This window comes from Pundamilia nyererei, unplaced genomic scaffold (assembly GCF_000239375.1).
Source record: "Pundamilia nyererei isolate P.nyererei 1_Seehausen unplaced genomic scaffold, PunNye1.0 scaffold00087, whole genome shotgun sequence".
Lineage (NCBI taxonomy): Eukaryota > Metazoa > Chordata > Actinopteri > Cichliformes > Cichlidae > Pundamilia > Pundamilia nyererei.
The window spans coordinates 1,626,796-1,644,055 of NW_005187488.1; the positions used below are offsets into that span (position 1 = coordinate 1,626,796).

At 39.2% G+C, this 17,260-nt stretch overlaps 2 protein-coding genes across 8 annotated transcripts in view; both read left to right on the forward strand.

Annotated features, from left to right (window-relative positions):
- nrbp2b (nuclear receptor binding protein 2b) overlaps positions 1-10,910 on the forward strand; it is a 42,236-nt gene extending 31,326 nt beyond the window's left edge. The window contains exons 2-18 of the mRNA XM_005738874.2: positions 2,652-2,774; positions 3,344-3,445; positions 3,534-3,623; positions 3,997-4,037; positions 4,124-4,218; positions 4,901-4,924; positions 5,022-5,108; positions 5,691-5,746; positions 5,830-5,925; positions 6,176-6,308; positions 6,393-6,495; positions 6,594-6,644; positions 6,720-6,855; positions 7,645-7,698; positions 7,869-7,932; positions 8,430-8,485; positions 8,645-10,910. Of these exons, the coding sequence (XP_005738931.1) occupies positions 2,652-2,774; positions 3,344-3,445; positions 3,534-3,623; positions 3,997-4,037; positions 4,124-4,218; positions 4,901-4,924; positions 5,022-5,108; positions 5,691-5,746; positions 5,830-5,925; positions 6,176-6,308; positions 6,393-6,495; positions 6,594-6,644; positions 6,720-6,855; positions 7,645-7,698; positions 7,869-7,932; positions 8,430-8,485; positions 8,645-8,731 (1,398 nt within the window). The 3' untranslated portion in view covers positions 8,732-10,910. The remainder of the gene's footprint in view (positions 1-2,651; positions 2,775-3,343; positions 3,446-3,533; positions 3,624-3,996; positions 4,038-4,123; positions 4,219-4,900; positions 4,925-5,021; positions 5,109-5,690; positions 5,747-5,829; positions 5,926-6,175; positions 6,309-6,392; positions 6,496-6,593; positions 6,645-6,719; positions 6,856-7,644; positions 7,699-7,868; positions 7,933-8,429; positions 8,486-8,644) is intronic.
- A 3,134-nt stretch (positions 10,911-14,044) lies between these two features.
- Positions 14,045-17,260, forward strand: part of LOC102207322 (poly(U)-binding-splicing factor PUF60) — a 12,302-nt gene continuing 9,086 nt past the window's right edge. For 4 of the 7 annotated variants that reach the window (XM_005738875.2, XM_005738876.2, XM_005738877.2 and 1 more), the window contains exons 1-2: positions 14,045-14,126; positions 14,981-15,076. In XM_005738875.2, the coding sequence (XP_005738932.1) occupies positions 14,052-14,126; positions 14,981-15,076 (171 nt within the window). In that variant the 5' untranslated portion in view covers positions 14,045-14,051. Of the gene's footprint in view, positions 14,186-14,673; positions 14,771-14,980; positions 15,077-17,260 lie in introns of all 7 variants that reach the window. The other 3 variants (XM_005738879.2, XM_005738878.1, XM_005738880.2) reach the window with 3 other exon arrangements.

Below are 17,260 nucleotides of genomic sequence, written 5' to 3' on the forward strand. Positions count from 1 at the left end.
GACTCCCGGCACATCGTTTTTTGTATTGGGTGTCCACTAAAATAAAAATAAAAGCGTTCTAACATCTCACCTGCTTGTTTTTATTAAGGTAGGTACACGTATGTACATGTACACTATTTTTATTAATAGAGATTTCACTACTGAGGTTAAACATGATATATAAGTCACTTAGATCACTTCTAAATGTTAATGTTTGGTTTATTTCAGTGTTTTATTTGTTCCTGAGTAAACCGGTTTGGCTGTGATTAAAGTTAAGCTTCATAACATATTACTCACAGTTAAATTAAGAGGGGATGGCAGTAAAAACTCCGGACCTGTGACATCATCAAGTACGCTGGTGTTCCAATTGTACAAATCGCAAGTCCCTACTCGCGTTCTCCGCGAGTCTGTACTCCCGTGTGCCGAGAACGCGAGTACGTACTCGCGTACTTGAGAACTGACAAAGGGCCAGTGTTTTATACTGTGCTGCTGATGAGCCACACATTGCTAATAACGTGCCAGGGGTGTATTCTGTATTTCCCAACATGCAATTTAGCCAAGTAACATTTTTCCATATTGGAAACTATTATACTATATGCTATATATACTATTATAAAAACCTTTACCAACACCACATATAAATGTTGCATTTCTATTAAAACAACATAACCCTGAAATCCTTATTAAAACACCCCCCAAAAAACCCAAGAACAAATCAACCTAACCAAATCAACCCCGGTTTCCTCCAAACCCCCAAACCCCAATCAAAACCCCCCGGGAAAAAATTGCCCAAAAAACCCAAAAGAGAAAAAAGAAAAAAAAAAGTAAGGCCTCAACAAAAAACCAAAAAAAAACACACAAATACCTTTTGTAATCAGTTATATTTGTGGCTAATATTGTCTCTTTAGCTTACAGCCACCATGTCCACCGCACACAGAGTAGCTGCTCAAGTGCCTGCCAGACAGAATCACACCAATCAATAAAAAAGCATGAAATATTTATTGTTATTTATATAGTGCTTTTCTACTCTGAGCACTGGCCAGACGTGGGATTAGCAGGAACTGTGGATCCTGCATCGTGCTTGTTGCACTGGACTTTGAACCCAGTGCAGCCTTTCCACTCCCTGCACCAGCGCAGCTGCTGCATTAAAAACATAGCAGGAGGTTAAATCAGGTCTTCCCAGCCGAGGCAGCAATATCCTGTGATGAACCCTTTGCCTCCGTTGCCACCTCATGCAGTGACAGAGCTGCAGGCTGTCTGCTTCTGCCAGTCTCTGCCTCCTCTTTCCATTCCACTCCCCTTCATTTTTTTTCCCCTGTGTATTTCTTGGAGCTTTGATGCCACCTCCTCCATCTTGTGGCATGCGTCTCATCTCTGTAAATCCCTCGTGCACAATCCCTTCACTTCTTTCCGTCTGTCTACCTTTAATCCATCTCTTCTCTTTTCGCACAAGCTGCTCCGCATCCTCTCGGATGTCTATACCGTTCATCACGTTATAGCCGGCCTGTCTGCATTTATCTTGGCCTCAGTAGAGTGAATTAACTCCCATCTGTCCTGACTGATGGATGCATTAATGGAATGAAAACTGAATTTGCTTAGTACTGCACTCTCTTTAACCCAGACACCCCGATTCGCCGTTTTATCAATGGAGCTGTCAGTGACATAATTCTGCGACTGTGTTATGGGGCTTTTAGTAGATATTATAGACTCAGCAGGGGGTGAAGTCTAATCATTTCAGCCCTGCTTTTCTGTAGCTGAATGTTTTAGGGAGGGCTTGATAACGCTCTGCTCCTTTGTTTTTTTTATATATTACAGAGAATAATAAGCTGTGCATCGCTCAGGGACGCCAGCATGATCTCATGCTCGTCTAACATTGGGTTTTTTTGTGTATTGGAAACAATAGCACAGAATGTGAATTCCCACCTGGCAGCTATAGCGATCGTCTGTTTTAACAATGGCTACAAATCTGTAAAAGAGTATTTTTATTCTTTTTATTGATAGCTTTTATTGCCAAATTTTAACAAAAACTTTTTTTTCATGGTATTTGTTCAGCAAACAATAGCAGGGAGAAAAAGTTAAGCTCAGTTAAACAAACTGGAGTTGGTAGAGACCAAAAGTGGAGAAAAAAATTCATTCTTGATTTAAATATAATATTTTTAATTAGCTTACATTTTGTTCTTACAGTATGACAAAGATTTACCAAATAGACCTAAAATAAATGAAAAAACCTCGCAGGAGAGTGTTTACAGAGGTCAGGAGAGAAAGCCAGCGTTCAGTAGACGTCTAAAGGAATTAGACGTCTACTGAACTGGAAGTCTTTTTTTCCACAACTATCGCCACCTAGAGGTCTTCAGATAGATTTAAGAGACTTGGCTTCATTGTTCCAACCTTCAAGCTACGTCCTTGTTTCATGCAGTCTGTGGTTTCGGTGATGTTTTCTTGGATGTCTTCCTGTTGTGTAAACAGGCAGCTGTTTGCTATCTATTCACTTTCCATAATAACTTTATAGTTTGACAGTATATTCATGTTGTGTTTACAGCTTTTTCTTCTGTTCCAAGTGTCAAAAAAACTTAATTATTGTTGTGGTAAATTGTGTAGAACGATAAATTAATATTAGCTGTTGCGTTAACTTTACATTAAGTCCCGTATGTGTTTCTGTTTGCCCCCTGCAGGTCAGTCAAGGTAATGTTCCAGGTGTGGAAAGTGCCTCTTTGGCCATGGACACGGAGGAAGGAGTGGAGGTGGTGTGGAATGAAGTACTCTTCTTAGACAAGAAAGTCTTTAAAGCACAAGAGGTACCCAAACTCATATAAACCTTTAACTACGAGATCTGCAAATTAAATTCTGGTTCTATTTATTGATTTGTCAACTAAAAAGCCTGGATGAAGCTGGAAGATTTACTGTTATATATAGACACCGGTCATATATCTTTAAGCTCTTACCTTCCTTTTATCACTGCTTGCGGGTTTTTTTTCCTCACGTTGATGTTGCAAGACTGACGTTGAACTCATGGCAGTGGACCTTTTGGCTTTTTTTTCTACAGTTTTTTGCTGTTTCTTAGGGGGTCAACACTTAAACAGCTGGACCGGCGCTGACAAAGCTGTGTAGGCCTTTTTTTTCCATTCAGAAAACTGATCAAGGGAATTGATAAAGTCATATTTATCCTCACAAGAGACCTTGAAGAGACAGATAAACACCAGCAAATATAAAAATTGCTGAACTTTAAACCACTCGGGTGATTTTCGTTATTACTGCTTACAAACCACTTGAATTATAAATTGTTAAAGTGTCCCTGATTGATTTTCTAATAGTGTGATAGACTAACGTTTTTAGATGTGAACCATCTCTGATGTGTGATGTTTAGGAGAAGATCAAGGAGATGTTTGAGAACCTGATGCAGGTCGAACACCCCAACATTGTCAAGTTCCACAAGTACTGGCTGGACATGAAGGAGAGCCAGGCTCGAGTAAGGTTTTCAACTTGCTTCCTCTTTTTCACGCACACAAACGCTGGTGCATGAACAGGTTTTTCTCTCCTCTGTCTGTGGCACACAGGTTATATTCATCACTGAATACATGTCGTCAGGCAGCCTCAAGCAGTTCCTGAAGAAAACCAAGAAAAACCACAAGACTATGAATGTGAAGGTCAGTGTTTTACTCTGGTCACATACTGAGTCTCACGGTGGCAGCTCAGGGTACTGCAGTCCCATCGCTATTCAGATCCATTTTTCCAGCAGGATTAGAGATTACGTAACACGACACCACTCAGTCTGCTCAGACATGCATCTTATCCTAACCTGGTGGATTTCAAATATTCATGAGGTTTATTCACAATATCTTCCTTCTTTAAAATAAATTGTAGATAAAGTTAATGTTATTTAACTTTAATTAGCTTTTGGTATTTTCATGCACATATCAAATTAGTGCATTTTATGACAGTGCATATGTTTCCATATTACTCGTGTCTGTTAGTTTAGAGGTGTAGCTCTTCATCTTTCTCTGTTCCCCTTCGTTTCAGGCCTGGAAGAGATGGTGCACACAGATTCTCTCTGCGCTTAGGTACTGACTTATTTGTTCTGTGTGATGTAATCGTGTCTGTTATCTCAGTGTGAGCATTAATAACATGCTTTATTGTTTGCTGGCAGTTATCTGCACTCTTGCGATCCACCGATAATCCATGGAAACCTGACTTGTGACACCATCTTCATCCAGCACAACGGCCTCATCAAGATTGGCTCAGGTCTGCTCCCAGCAGGGACTTTAATGTTACTGCAAGTAGTCGATCAGCTGGTTTTCTTTTTTTGTACAATAACTTTATTAGGACTAATGAAGCCTCTAAAGTGAATTTTCCTCCTTAATATTCGTGCTATTTTTTCCAGCTAAACCCTCATAATTTCTAAAGCACAGAAGATATGAACATTTGATTTTTAGGACTGAAAAACACCAAACTTTGAGGTTTAGTGTCATGCAGGGCTGTAACCAGGTCGAATCTTTCCCACATTTTAATACCAGATTCATCTCAACTATAACTTTCTTCTGTGTCAAAACCATTTCCAGCATAAGTACATTTTAATACTTGCGGTACAGCTCATGGCTTTGAAATCTCCTCGATCTCCACGTGTTCTTTAAGTTAGATTGGTCATACCACAATAATCAAACAACTTTAAGTACAGAAAAAGTTTTTCAAGGTCCTTACAAGGTCTGAATCAGCGAGTTTCAGTGGATAATCAGGAGGGCACTGCTCTAAACACAAGTCACAGCAGTTATTCCTGTATTATGTTTTAGCATAGTCAGTCAAAGGGACACATACACCTTATCTTACACTAAATAACAGTACAGTAAAGTACAAAATCAATTAAAATTTTATTTTCATGGCATTAAGCAGAATGAATATCTAAATTGTATTAACTCTCTTCCCACAGTGTGGCATCGGCTATTTGTTAATGGTAAGGGACCTTTTTTGTTTAGTGGTTTAATATCAATTCATTAGTTTTATCTAATATTTAATATCTAATATATTTGTGCTCTGCCTTCTCTTGCCAGTTTTCCCAGATGCAAGTGTTCACAGCAAAGCGAGGCAACATCGCGACGAGCAGAGAAATCTTCATTTCTTTGCCCCAGAATACGGAGGTAAGTGGCATTTCCATCCAGCTTTCTGTGACGTTGCTTTTATTTAATCGGTCTACATTGATTCCTACCTGACTGTTTGACCGGCAGAGTAAAAAAATTCAGTCTTTATGTTCACAGTTTAATGTAGCTCCAGACCTCAGTTACTACACATGAAGATATTTGCACGTTGTATGAAATGGGAACCGCTGAGAAAAAGACTAGTTGTCAGTAATCTGTATGCCAGAAGCGCCAAACGGGGCCTTCTATCAGATAGCTCTGGGTATTTTGTGACCTGTTGTCTGTAATTATTGTAGATAATGAGGTAAACGTTGGAATTAGTACTGCCAAAGTGAAATGGATGAGACACAAATTACTTCAAGACATTTAGTAGATTGTTTGTACCTATTTTGCAGCTGCCAAAAAGACAAAAGGATAGATTAATCCCTTTGTAATGAGGATAAACTGTTTACCTTCTTCCCCTTTTCAAATTGATTTTTTTTTTTTGATTGCACATTGCTACCTTTTTAATTTGGGGTAAGCTTTTTCGTTAAGTTTTCCTATTTTTACCCTCCTCTCACCCTGCTTCTCTTCAATCGTTTCCAGCTGGCGAAGATGGTTACGCCATAGACATTTTCTCCTTTGGAATCTGTGCTCTGGAGGTAAAAGAGAAGTAAATCTGCTGGATTTCCATCTTTCTGTGTGTGTGGCTGTTTTTCTTGACAGATTATTTGTACCCTTATAGATGGCTGTGCTGGAGATCCAGGCCAATGGAGATAGTGCTGTGTCCAAGGAGGCCATAGTCAATGCAGGTCAATCTCTGGAAGACCCTCTCATGAGAGTAAGTCTCAAAAATACTTTATGCCCCGAAATGCAAGAACAGCTGCAGAAACATGTAGAAAAGACAAACTGTCCTGCACTACTCTAGCAACGCTTACTCACACTGCCGTCCCTCTAGGCTTATTCAGACCGCACAGCAGGGCTCCGTCAGTTAAATATGCCAGAAAGAACAAAGTGATGCTCAGGAAACTGGGTCACACTTTACAGTTGCATGGTTATGTGTTGGATTTACTTCCTTATTGCTCCTGCAGGAGTTCACCCAGTCTTGTTTGCATCACGACTCCAAGCTCCGTCCTACAGCTCACGACCTCTTGTTCCACCGAGTCTTGTTCGAGGTCCACTCGCTCAAACTGCTCGCCGCCCATTGCCTCATCAACAACCAGTGTGAGTTTCTCTCTTATGTGCACTGCAGCTACTTGTGTGCATCAGATTTCTTTAGTAACGGCCACACTTGTGATGCATCTACAGACTTGCTTCCAGAGAACTGTGTGGAGGAGAAAACCAAGTCATTTGACCCCAATGCTGTCATGGCAGAGATTAAACATGAAGACAGACAGGGAGTTCAGCTCAAGTAAAATCTTATACCCACCTCGCATCTTCCGCGGTCTGCCAGAAAGCATGACAAGTCAAGATCATTGCTCTCTGTTCTCTTTTGTGTCCCCTCTGCAGGTATTCCCACGTGTCCCCATTGGAACTTGACAAGTTTCTAGAGGATGTCAAGTAAGTGTTACTGCAGTGCTTTACTTTCTCAGTTTACTTTCTCAAGTTTAACATCTTGGCCTTTTCTCTCTTCAGGAATGGAATCTACCCATTGATGAATTTTGCCTCAACGCGGCCTCACCCCGTCCCCCGAGCGCTCTCCTTGTCTCAGGAGCAGGTTGAAACGGTCAAGACGCCGACTCCTGAACCCCAGGAGACGGAGACAAGGAAGGTCGGCACCTTAGATTGAACAACAGTAGTGTTAAATGCACAGACTTGCTGGCTACATCTCTAGAGAATGACTCTGTGTTTACAGTAGACTTTCAGCAGTATGTCTGGGATGTTGCAACACGTGAGATATTTACACATGGAAATCTCCTCATATTTGTTGTTGCCCGCATCTGATTTCAGTGAGACCGTCTCTATGCAGTCAGCTTTGAAGGGGAACAAATTTTGGACTGAGAGGTCTCACTGTGAATCAGAGCTGACTGCTTGCATTTAAATCCAATACTAGGAATGCATCAGGAGCAACTTTTTAAATTAACCAAATTAAGCAACAGGGCAGTGTTAGACATTGCGCTTATGTGAACAGCAGCTCAGACCTGCAAAACACTGTCACATCACGGTGTGACAGTATCACCTTGTGTGTCTTTGATTAAGATTACTTTTCATTATTTCAGAGCACAGCATATGAGCATGAGCCTATCTGAATATCAATGATAAATGTCTAGTTTATTATGTTTTAGGTTATTACCTTAGATGGTGTCCCTGCTTAGCATCACGTGTATCAGTGCCAGATATGTTGGGAAAGTGTTAGCAAAAGTTGGATTACAAAAGCTTTCTGCTGCCCTTTAAGTTGTTGTGTGTGTGTCACTTGTGTAGGATAAGCACATGCACGTGTCTATGCATGTCTCTCTATTATTGTAATAATAACTATTTATTATCACTCCAAACACTTTAAATATTTAATACTTTGCTTTGCCTTCATGTTTCAGTGCTTCTTACTCTGTTGTCATTGCAGGTAGTTCAGATGCACTGTAATTTGGAGTCAAATGAAGAAGGGACCAAAACTCATGTGAGTCACATAGTGTTACAGGTACTTTGCCCATTTCAGTGTAAAAACCTGGGCTCCTTAAAGATGAATCCTACTGCAGCGTTGCTTTAGCAGCTCTGCATTTCAGTCAGTCAGAATGAATACATATGAATTCAGTTTGACTTTAATTGAGCCTTTTGGTGTCTCCTTAGCTCTCTTTGTTTCTGAAGATGGATGATAAACTTCACAGGCAGCTCAGCTGCGACATCCTTCCAAGTAAGTTGACATTTCTGAAGTATCACAACAATGTGAGTGTTCCTAGATCATCATCCAGATTGATTCAAGCCCAAACTTCACATCTGGTTGCAGTTTTCATGCAAATTTGTCCATTACTTTCAGAGTGATCCAACTAACAAACATAAACAAATGTAATAGCCAGATCAACTTCATAACTCACTCTAATGAATTTCCATGTGAGGCAGTGAATCAGTTTGACATATTTATTTATGTTTTGGGGGTTTTTTTGTTTGTTTGTTTGTTTTAACCCATCAGACATAAATTGCTGATGGGTTATTGTCATGATTTGTGAATACGATAGCTTAAGAACAAGGCGACGTGGGACTTTTAAATTGATACTATAAGTCCATTTAAAGCACTTGTTTGCATAGATTGATCTGGATAACCGTTTTGTCTTTTTATTTGAAAAAAGACACCTGTTGTTTTATTTTTCTTGTATATTTTTCTAACTGAATTATTTTGTATGAAACTTTCAGCTGACACCTCCAAAGACCTCGCCAGTGAACTTGTTCACTACGCCTTCATAAATGAGGTAGACGGAAAAGCTTCTTTGTTTTTACATTTTAATGATCTGGGAACAAGAACAGCAGTAATTTATTCTTTTTTTCTTTTCTTTTATCTTTTGTTTTTTGAAGAGTTTTAACACTTTTTTTCCCAAATAAACTTTGACCGCATCTTGGTGGCTTTGTAGGAGGACAGTGAGAAGGTGGCGGGGTTCCTGGAGAATGCCATCAAACAACACCGGGTCCGAGCACTCGCTTCTGGGAGCACGCAGTGAGGAGGGGTCCCGACAGGCTCTGGCCCAGATGGAGGGTCCCGGGGCATTGATCACTCAGATGGAGAGAGAGCAAGAGAGGGCAGCGGGTAGGACGAGACAGCCGTGGACCTGAGGAAGCACAGGGAGCTGACTCAATGGGGAATAAAAAAAAGGGACAAACACAGATGGATGCTGCACCTTGACAGACAGTAAATCATCTCAGTGAGAAGGCGCCTCTGGCTGGAGGACCAGAGGAATCACGGCTGCGTCCAGCAACCCCACAGAGCAGAGGAAGATTGACAAACTCCCTGCCTAAAAGGGCTATCATGCCTTAAGATATCTTACAATCTTAGGTTTTCCATAATGCCACTATCCAGAGCAGATATGTTATACTCACAGATGCAGCAACTACATACTACTACATACAAACAGACATTTTGTTCCTCAAAGCCTCATTTGCACACTTTTATTGCTGATTAAACCTCCCTCTCCCTCACAAGCCAGAACCTTCAGTTCACAAGAGTTTTAGGGAATTTAAGATTCCGTCTTATGTGCACTGTTGATACCCATTCAGCTGACTTTTTTTTTCTTCTGTTTAACTGTGAACAGGACATGCATTGCACAAATGTTTATTTTTCTTTGTTCTACACCTTCAAAGTGACACACCTCACTGCACTCTCCGACTGAATGCTATCTCCACACAGCTAAACATGCTACGCCTGAATGAGGTGATAAGTAATGAGATGATGCCTCTCTGTTTTAGCCTGTAGTGCTCTTACAGGTTTTCCACCGTGAAAGCCAAAGACTTGCAAAGTGCCTGTTATGGCAGTGAAATGGCATCACCCACAACTTAGCAATTAACACGTTCAGGTTGACTTTAGTCTTAAAACAAGATCAACTTTGCAATTCTTTATTATTAGTCCACAAATTCAGCCTGTGTGGAAGTGAAGAGGAAGTCGAGGCTGAGTAATGGAAGCTTGATTAAGAGCTGCAGCCTTTTTTATTGGACTTATGGATAAGATGGTTATGGTCTCTGCTGCCGTCAATATTAGTAGCCTGTGTACAAAAATTGGAATAAATCAACGTGTGATTTGAAAGCGTAGTCTTACTTAAACAGGAGCAAAGCTGTGACTATCTGATGTTAAAATTAATTATTAAAAAATTGCCATTTTGTTTATTAATATTCCTGCTATAGTTACTATTATTGTATTTCCCAAACCATTTGAAAATATTAGTACATGAATTTTGTTTTGTAAATATTTCCGTAGATCTTTCAAAGGTGAAATCCACCCAAATCATTAGAATTTGTTTTTCCTGTGAGGTTTTCATGGACTCCAGATGTTACAGCAGGTGATGAGAAACTGAATTATTTTCCTTTGCATGTTTTTATTTCCCAGAACCCCATCTACTCTAGTTTTATTTCACACAGTTCTGGTGTGAAATGTGAAAACGATGGCACTGCAACCCACACAAAGACAAAAATAGAGCTGGCTGTGCATCAGTGCCTGATTTATTTTATTTTATTTTTATCAAGAACCTGGTCTCTGAAACATAAAAAGCTGCCATTTGGGTGGATTACTCCTTAATAAAAATGTAGTAAAAAACAGTAGTGATCATCAGCAAAATACTGTTGTCACGTTTTACATAGCTCTGCGTCATTTGTTTTATGGGTTTGTGAGGTTGCAGTTTCATAACAGTTACACTGCTGTACAGTCATTGCCTACAATACTTACTATACTCTGTGTCGAGCCTACTTATCAGTATGTCTCTGAAGACAGGAGCCCTGAAGCCTCCCAGACAGTCACCTGCTACAGGCTGTGGTGTACATATTTGTTTGTGGCTATCAAAAGAGGCGTATGTTGGACAACACAAAGCAGTGCCACTATTGCTCTTGTTTGATCCTAGTAAGCTGCATGTCTTAAAAGCCTGCAACCGTCCAGAACTGCATTTTGCCTTTGTCAGTCACAGTTCAGTTCCAGAGAGGACCTGACCATGAAAATGAATGTTTAGACTGTGCAAACATGGGAAAAAAAACAAACCCTTCCATATCAGTCTTATTTTACGTCAAATGACTTCTTCTTTTTTTATTTCTGTGACTCTGTTGAATAAAACTTGCCTTCGGATGTGTTCTACTTAAACCTTTGGTAAATATTGTAGCTACTGCAATTAAATACATGACAATAAACAAGATGTAATATGCTGCGTGTGTTTTGATGTTTCCATGCATGCATTACCAAAAAATTATTTAAATAAGGAACAAGGAATGGTGAATTTAATTTAGTATTTATGTAGTGTCTTGGGTTGACATGACACGTTAAGACAGAGTACAAAACATTTTATATGCATAATATCAGGATGCAATATGATTTATTAAGAATAACAGATTTGTGGTAGTGACGTTTTTAACATTGTTGCTAAATTCAATCATGTTACTCTAATTTTAACTCATTCAGTGTATCATTTTTGACTAAAGTAATTACAAATGTTTTTAGCTGTTAGGTTGCAAGTTGTCTGTTGTCTGTTTAATAGTTAAAGTTTTTATATGAATAGTGAGCAAAGATTAGAAAATAAATGCTGAAATTCAGTGACCCAAATGACTCAAAAAATCGATTCACTTTGGTGAGTGGCTCATTAAAACTCGATTCAGTAAAAAGAATCAAATTTACCATCACTAAGCTACACTGATCTACGGATATATCCCTAGTGAAACCTAAAGGCAGGGCGAGTTTAGCAAAATCAAAGCACCCCCAAAGATTTCTTACTTTTTTTGACAATATTTGCTGTTTGTGTGACACACTACTAAAAATAGAAAAAGTGTTATTGGTGACTTATTTATGACGACGTTTTTGACGTGAAAACGCCTATTGCTCTTACTCTTAACAAGCAGCGGTGCTGCCATAGGCACCTCACCCGTGCCAAAGGATAGTCCTCCCCCAGCTGCGAGGTAGCCACGGCAGCACCCGCTGCTTTTTGAGAGTAAAAGCGATACCCGCTCAAGTTGGCAACATTGCAGCAGACGTTTGTGGATCACAAGGTTTAAAACTACTTATAAACACACACCCACACACACAAAGTAACTACACCAGAGTGCCAATTTCGTGTCACTTTTGCCGGTCCAAGCCCGGATAAAGGAGCAGGGTTGGAATTGTGACATTATAAAACAATAATTGCTAAAACAAATTTATTTGTAGTTCTAAATAAATTCTAAATCCATTCTAAATGCATTTAGGACATTTTTTACTCACTTTATGTCTCTTCCACGCTGTTATTTCTCTCTCCAACAACGTAGGTTACAATTACATTTGCATGTCCAATTATGCCAATTAGGCGATGACGTAATTTATCGACTTTTAGTACAACCAATGGCGATTTTCCTTACTGAGGAGTTGGCAACGCTGCTTTAGCGCCCTTTCTGCCATGGTGGCTGAGACACAGCGGAGCGGAGGTGGAAGTGCCTGGCTTAAAACAGGATATATTAGCTGCATATAACCTTCAGTTACTCTTTATATAGTTGGTAGGAGTCAGACCATGTTTCTTTTTAGCTGAAAAGCATTACACCCAGGTAACCTGCAGTGTTGAAAACGTGTTCTCCGACGATGTTTGCTACAATACAATTCGTCCTCGTGTAGTAAAATCAGCGACATTTGACCGTCCTGTTGCTCCCATTGAAATTTATATAGCTTATTTAAAATCTAAAACTTAAAATTGTCCGTAGCCTGCTGTTGTTACCACTGTCCTGTTTGAAATGGAATGAGAGAAGCTGGTTATTTTGTCATATGTGCCGATATTAAACCCCGGAGCAACATTCAGGTAAAGTAAGATCAAATGATCCGTCAATAAAGTATAATGTTGGATCAGTGTTTCAATATTTATATCTTTTATTAGAGGTACATGTGGTTTGGTTATTTGCCTTTTGTTTGAAAGTACACTGAGAGAGGAGAGTGATCTTAATAGGGGGTTTTTTTCATATCAATGTAATTTTTTCATCCAACTGAATACAATCTATTTGTGTATGATTGTCAGACCAAAGAGGGAGAGAGGAAAGAGGGGAACGTGAGGAGAAAGAACAAGGTCAGGAAGAACCAGGTAAGGAAACAGAGAGGGAATAGTGACAGGCAAAACAGAAACTGTAAACTGCTTGAGAGAGTTGACCACCAAAATTGATTTGCCAATCTCAAGGTGAGGCGACATAGGTTAAAATAAAAGAAAAAAAAATCTGCAGAGCCATAAAGATCTTTTCATACATTGTATACATTGTACCATAGGCAAAGTTGCCTCCATTTTTATAATTATTTTTTATCAATATTTTGTACATTTCAAGGACTCTATTTTTGGAGTGAATTTTTATGTATCTATTGTATTATACATACATATTAAAAGTGAATCTCTGTCCAAAATATGCACTCGGTTTACTTCTTACTCACTATGATCATCATTCATCATTTTCCCCCAGTAATTAAGGTTACGATGTGTTTTTTTTTTATTCCAATCCATTCTTCTTTTGCAGCATTTAAATAACCTTTATCAGATTTGATGGTTTTGTTACAGACTTTTAAAAAAGTGTTTTGCTTTTCTTTCACAAATGTGGGGAATGTACAAAACAATGATGTCATGTTTTGTGACGAGGACCCAGACAGAGAGAGACTTTAATTTAAGAATCTTATGATTTAATAAAGAAATCTGCAGACTTGCACAGAGATGGTAAAATGATGATGACTGATAACGGAGATGAAGACAACAGATGACGAGGACAGGGAGGAACAGGGGTTTAAATGCACCAAGGAGACAGTCAGAGGGAATTCAGGACAACTGGAGACATTTAAGGATGCAGGGACTCACAGAGACAGGGAAGAAGTCTCGCTGTGACGAGTAAAGTTTATCTTGCCTGGCTGGCCAGCTCTCTGGGTGCTCCTGCCTAAAGGTTTACCGGATAGATCATCGGACAGAGAAGCAACTGATGTAACAGTTAGTGTAATATAAATGCAGGAGAATATTTAAAAATAAAATAAAATAAAATTACAAATTATGTTTATTGTGTTTAATTTAAGGAGATAGTGATTTGACCCTTACACATTGAATGTCAGTCCTCTAACCTGGATATACAGGACTGGCAAAATAGTGTTTATTCTCTAGGTTTTCTGGGATCTGGTCATTCTAGTGCTATCTAGCTAGAGTAATTGATTAAAAACAACACAATTGGAATGATATGATACATTAAATTATGAATAATGTCACAGAATAATAAATATAGCCTGAAGGTTGCATGGATAAAAATGCGCATTAACTCCCGCCCCCCAACATCGCGAGAAATAGTGTTCTCGCGATATCTTTAATTGAAAATATGCAATTCTCGCGAGCGTTGACGTGTGCGGGCCTCTCCGAGAAGGTGTGCTTCATGGCAGTTACGGACACTGCGGTAAATAATTTCCTTGATAAAGAGGCACATTAACAGATTTCAGCTGTAGCGGTCGCTACGTAAGTAAAATGCGATGTATCTTAGTATTTAGGTGCACCGTGTGTTCTTTAAATTTGACGGCGTATCCTTGTGGAGAACGTGCAGATTAATTCACGCGCCATAGCAATGAATGCCTAGCATTAGCTAATATCAGCTAGCAGCAAAGATAACGCTATCTGAATAGAGACCAGGCCTTGCTAATCAATGCGGATCTTCTTGTACTGATTGTGCCGTTGTAAGGTCATCCAAGTGCAACAAAGAGGTTGCAGTTAAGATTTATATATTCCTCAGTTAAAAAGTTCTTAGGGAAAGGTTGAACTTTAGCCCACTTACTACTACTTCACTCAGCTAACGTATACACAACGCGAGGCTAGCGTTCATGCGCATTACCCTGGCTCACTAAAGATCTGATCAAAGACGGCTGCTTATAGATGGAGTTCATTGTAAAATGATGCTAGCGCCCTGCTTTTGTTATTGTTAGTCTGAAGACGTTTTTTATTTCCCCTAGAAATTGTTGACTTGTTAAAGCTTCCCCATCAGTGCTCATCCCCTTGGGGGCTTTTCCGCCTCAGTCTGGTGGACCCAGCGATTAGCGGGTTGCGTAGGTAAGGAGCCCATCCAGTCCCGCCTGCTTTAAAAAATAAAATCCGGGTGTATGTCCTTTAAATGTTGACCTATTTAGCGATATCCTGTTCATTTTGAGATGATGTAATTTCTCATTGAAATTAAGTGCGAATGAACAGTGTGCACGTGCAGGGGTTTACGCTCTTGTTTCTCAGTGTTTTGTTTAAAGTGCTCTGTTCTCTCGACTGCAGGGTGGTGAAGCTCTGACGATGGAGAATGGACAGGGCACGGGCTCCAAGCTTGGCCTGCCGCCTCTCACCCCAGAGCAGCAGGAGGCACTTCAGAGGGTAAGACGTTAAACTATCTGCTAGTGATCATGTTATAAACAAGTGTCCGATGTAGGGGTGGGCGCTAGAGCCTCAAAATTAAATCACAATTTTTTGCAGTACTGGTTCTTATGATGAAAGAAACAAAAGCTGTGTATTTTTCATTCTTCTTTTCCAATGAAGCTGCAGTCACTGATGACACACTTCCTCATTTGAAGCGTGAATCTATTGAAACAAAGTGCCAGTGGCAGCATTATAGTGCAACAGTAATGACACAGCATAAGTCAAATGTAAGCACAAAAGTAGAAAATAAAATAACTGCTGAACTCCATATTTTAACAATAACTAAAGGAACTTAATCTTGTAACTCATCAGGAGCTGCACAATATTGGCACATAATAAAAGTGAAAAATATTTTCTGTCTGGGGTGTATCTTTGGTCGAGCTTTTTAACCAGCTGTTTAAAGCTATCCTTTTCCGCAATGGAACTGCATCAGTAATTTCCATTTTTCAATTTCCATATTCACAAGGGGTCAAACAGCAGATAGTGCTGCATGTTTGATTTGTCAGATTGTTACATTGCGAGGCGCATAAATGAATGACATTTGTACAGCAATCATATAGCGATGTGACACTCTTTAAATATTGTGGAAAACTTTAAACCCGTGTTATCCCAGATCATATACTATGGAGAAGGCCTAGTCCAATGTTGTTTTTCCTTTTCCACTACTCGCCCCCTGAACTAGATTTACTGGCCCTTTAAATATATTTTTACAGGCACAAAAGGAAACAAAACCTCATCTGCAAAGTAATCAATCACTTCAGCTTCTAAATAGTTCATTACACCCCCTAGACTCATCGCTGCATGGTGCCGTCGCTGCGACATAGAGATGTCGCTGCTGTCAGCTTGCATCAGAGTTTTATTTTCATCTTGTTCTTAATTCATCATCTTTATCACTTTGTCAAATAAAAGTTAGTGGACGGGAGTAGCAGAAAATACTATAATTAATTTTTAACTTAATTCTTTACTGCTGTTGTGTTATCATTTTTATTGAGGAAGAACACGTCATTCTTGGCCTTAATCTTCTAATGTTTAACAGCCTCTTTACTTCTGTAACGTTTCTTTTCATGTGAAACTTGCCATAAACCAGTTATTAAACCAAACCAGTAACTTGCAGTTAGCAACAGGTAATGTGCTATTAATTTGAAATTTATTAACACTGGTTATGAAAATTTTAGATTTTTGTTTTTAAAGTTACCTCAAATATACCACATTGAGCACAGGGATATGTCTACTTGCAATACTTTTATTTCTTTTATGTCACATATACATAAAACCCTCCTTTCATAACTTTTAGTAGGGGATTAGAAGCCCCTTTCAGATGTTGAATGCGTTACCATGTGGGCTTCATCTGTCTGTTAACATGACTGAATTCAGACAGTGCTACAAACTTTATGGGACAAACCACAATACACCAAAAGACCTGTAATGAATTAGGTTTTAGTTTAATGACTCAAGTCAGATCCTGTTGGTTCTTAAAGGAATGTCAGTCTTCTTCTTTTGGCTAATTTTAAATAAGATATTAATGAAGTTACAGCTGTTGTTCTTCATGGTTAAACATGTGCCAATCTACCCGAAATCTTAAGGCACATCAGATAGGAGCCATTGATTTTGCTGCGGTTTCAAGATCAAGCAGTATGCAGTCAGACTTTAAGTGATACACCTGTTATTGGCTCTCTTTTACTAAGGGTTCCTGTAGTTACTTATAGGAAATAGTGGCTGTAATGTAAAGGTGTGTCTGAAAGAGCTACAGATGGCCAATACCAAAGTGTTTAATGTGCTTTTTAACTGTATGCATATTAATATCCAAGACTGAAAGTAGAAAAAGTAGCTTTTATGTGGGTGGATGAAACTATTACCGTATTTTCACGACCATAAGACGCACTGTACTAAAAGGCAGTTCAGTTATGTATTCTCAGTTATGTGTGCCATTACTGTATTTAACACACACATAAGGCGCACTGGATTATAGGGATACAAGTACCGTATGCGTATTTAAAAATAAAGCGGGAGCAAACCTGAGTTCGGTACCTTACTCACATTTCTATTACCGGTAATCGTCATCATCAACAACACACAAGCATACAAGTGTGCGTATTTAAAATAAAACAGGAGCAAAACAAAGTTTAGTACTCACATTTTTAT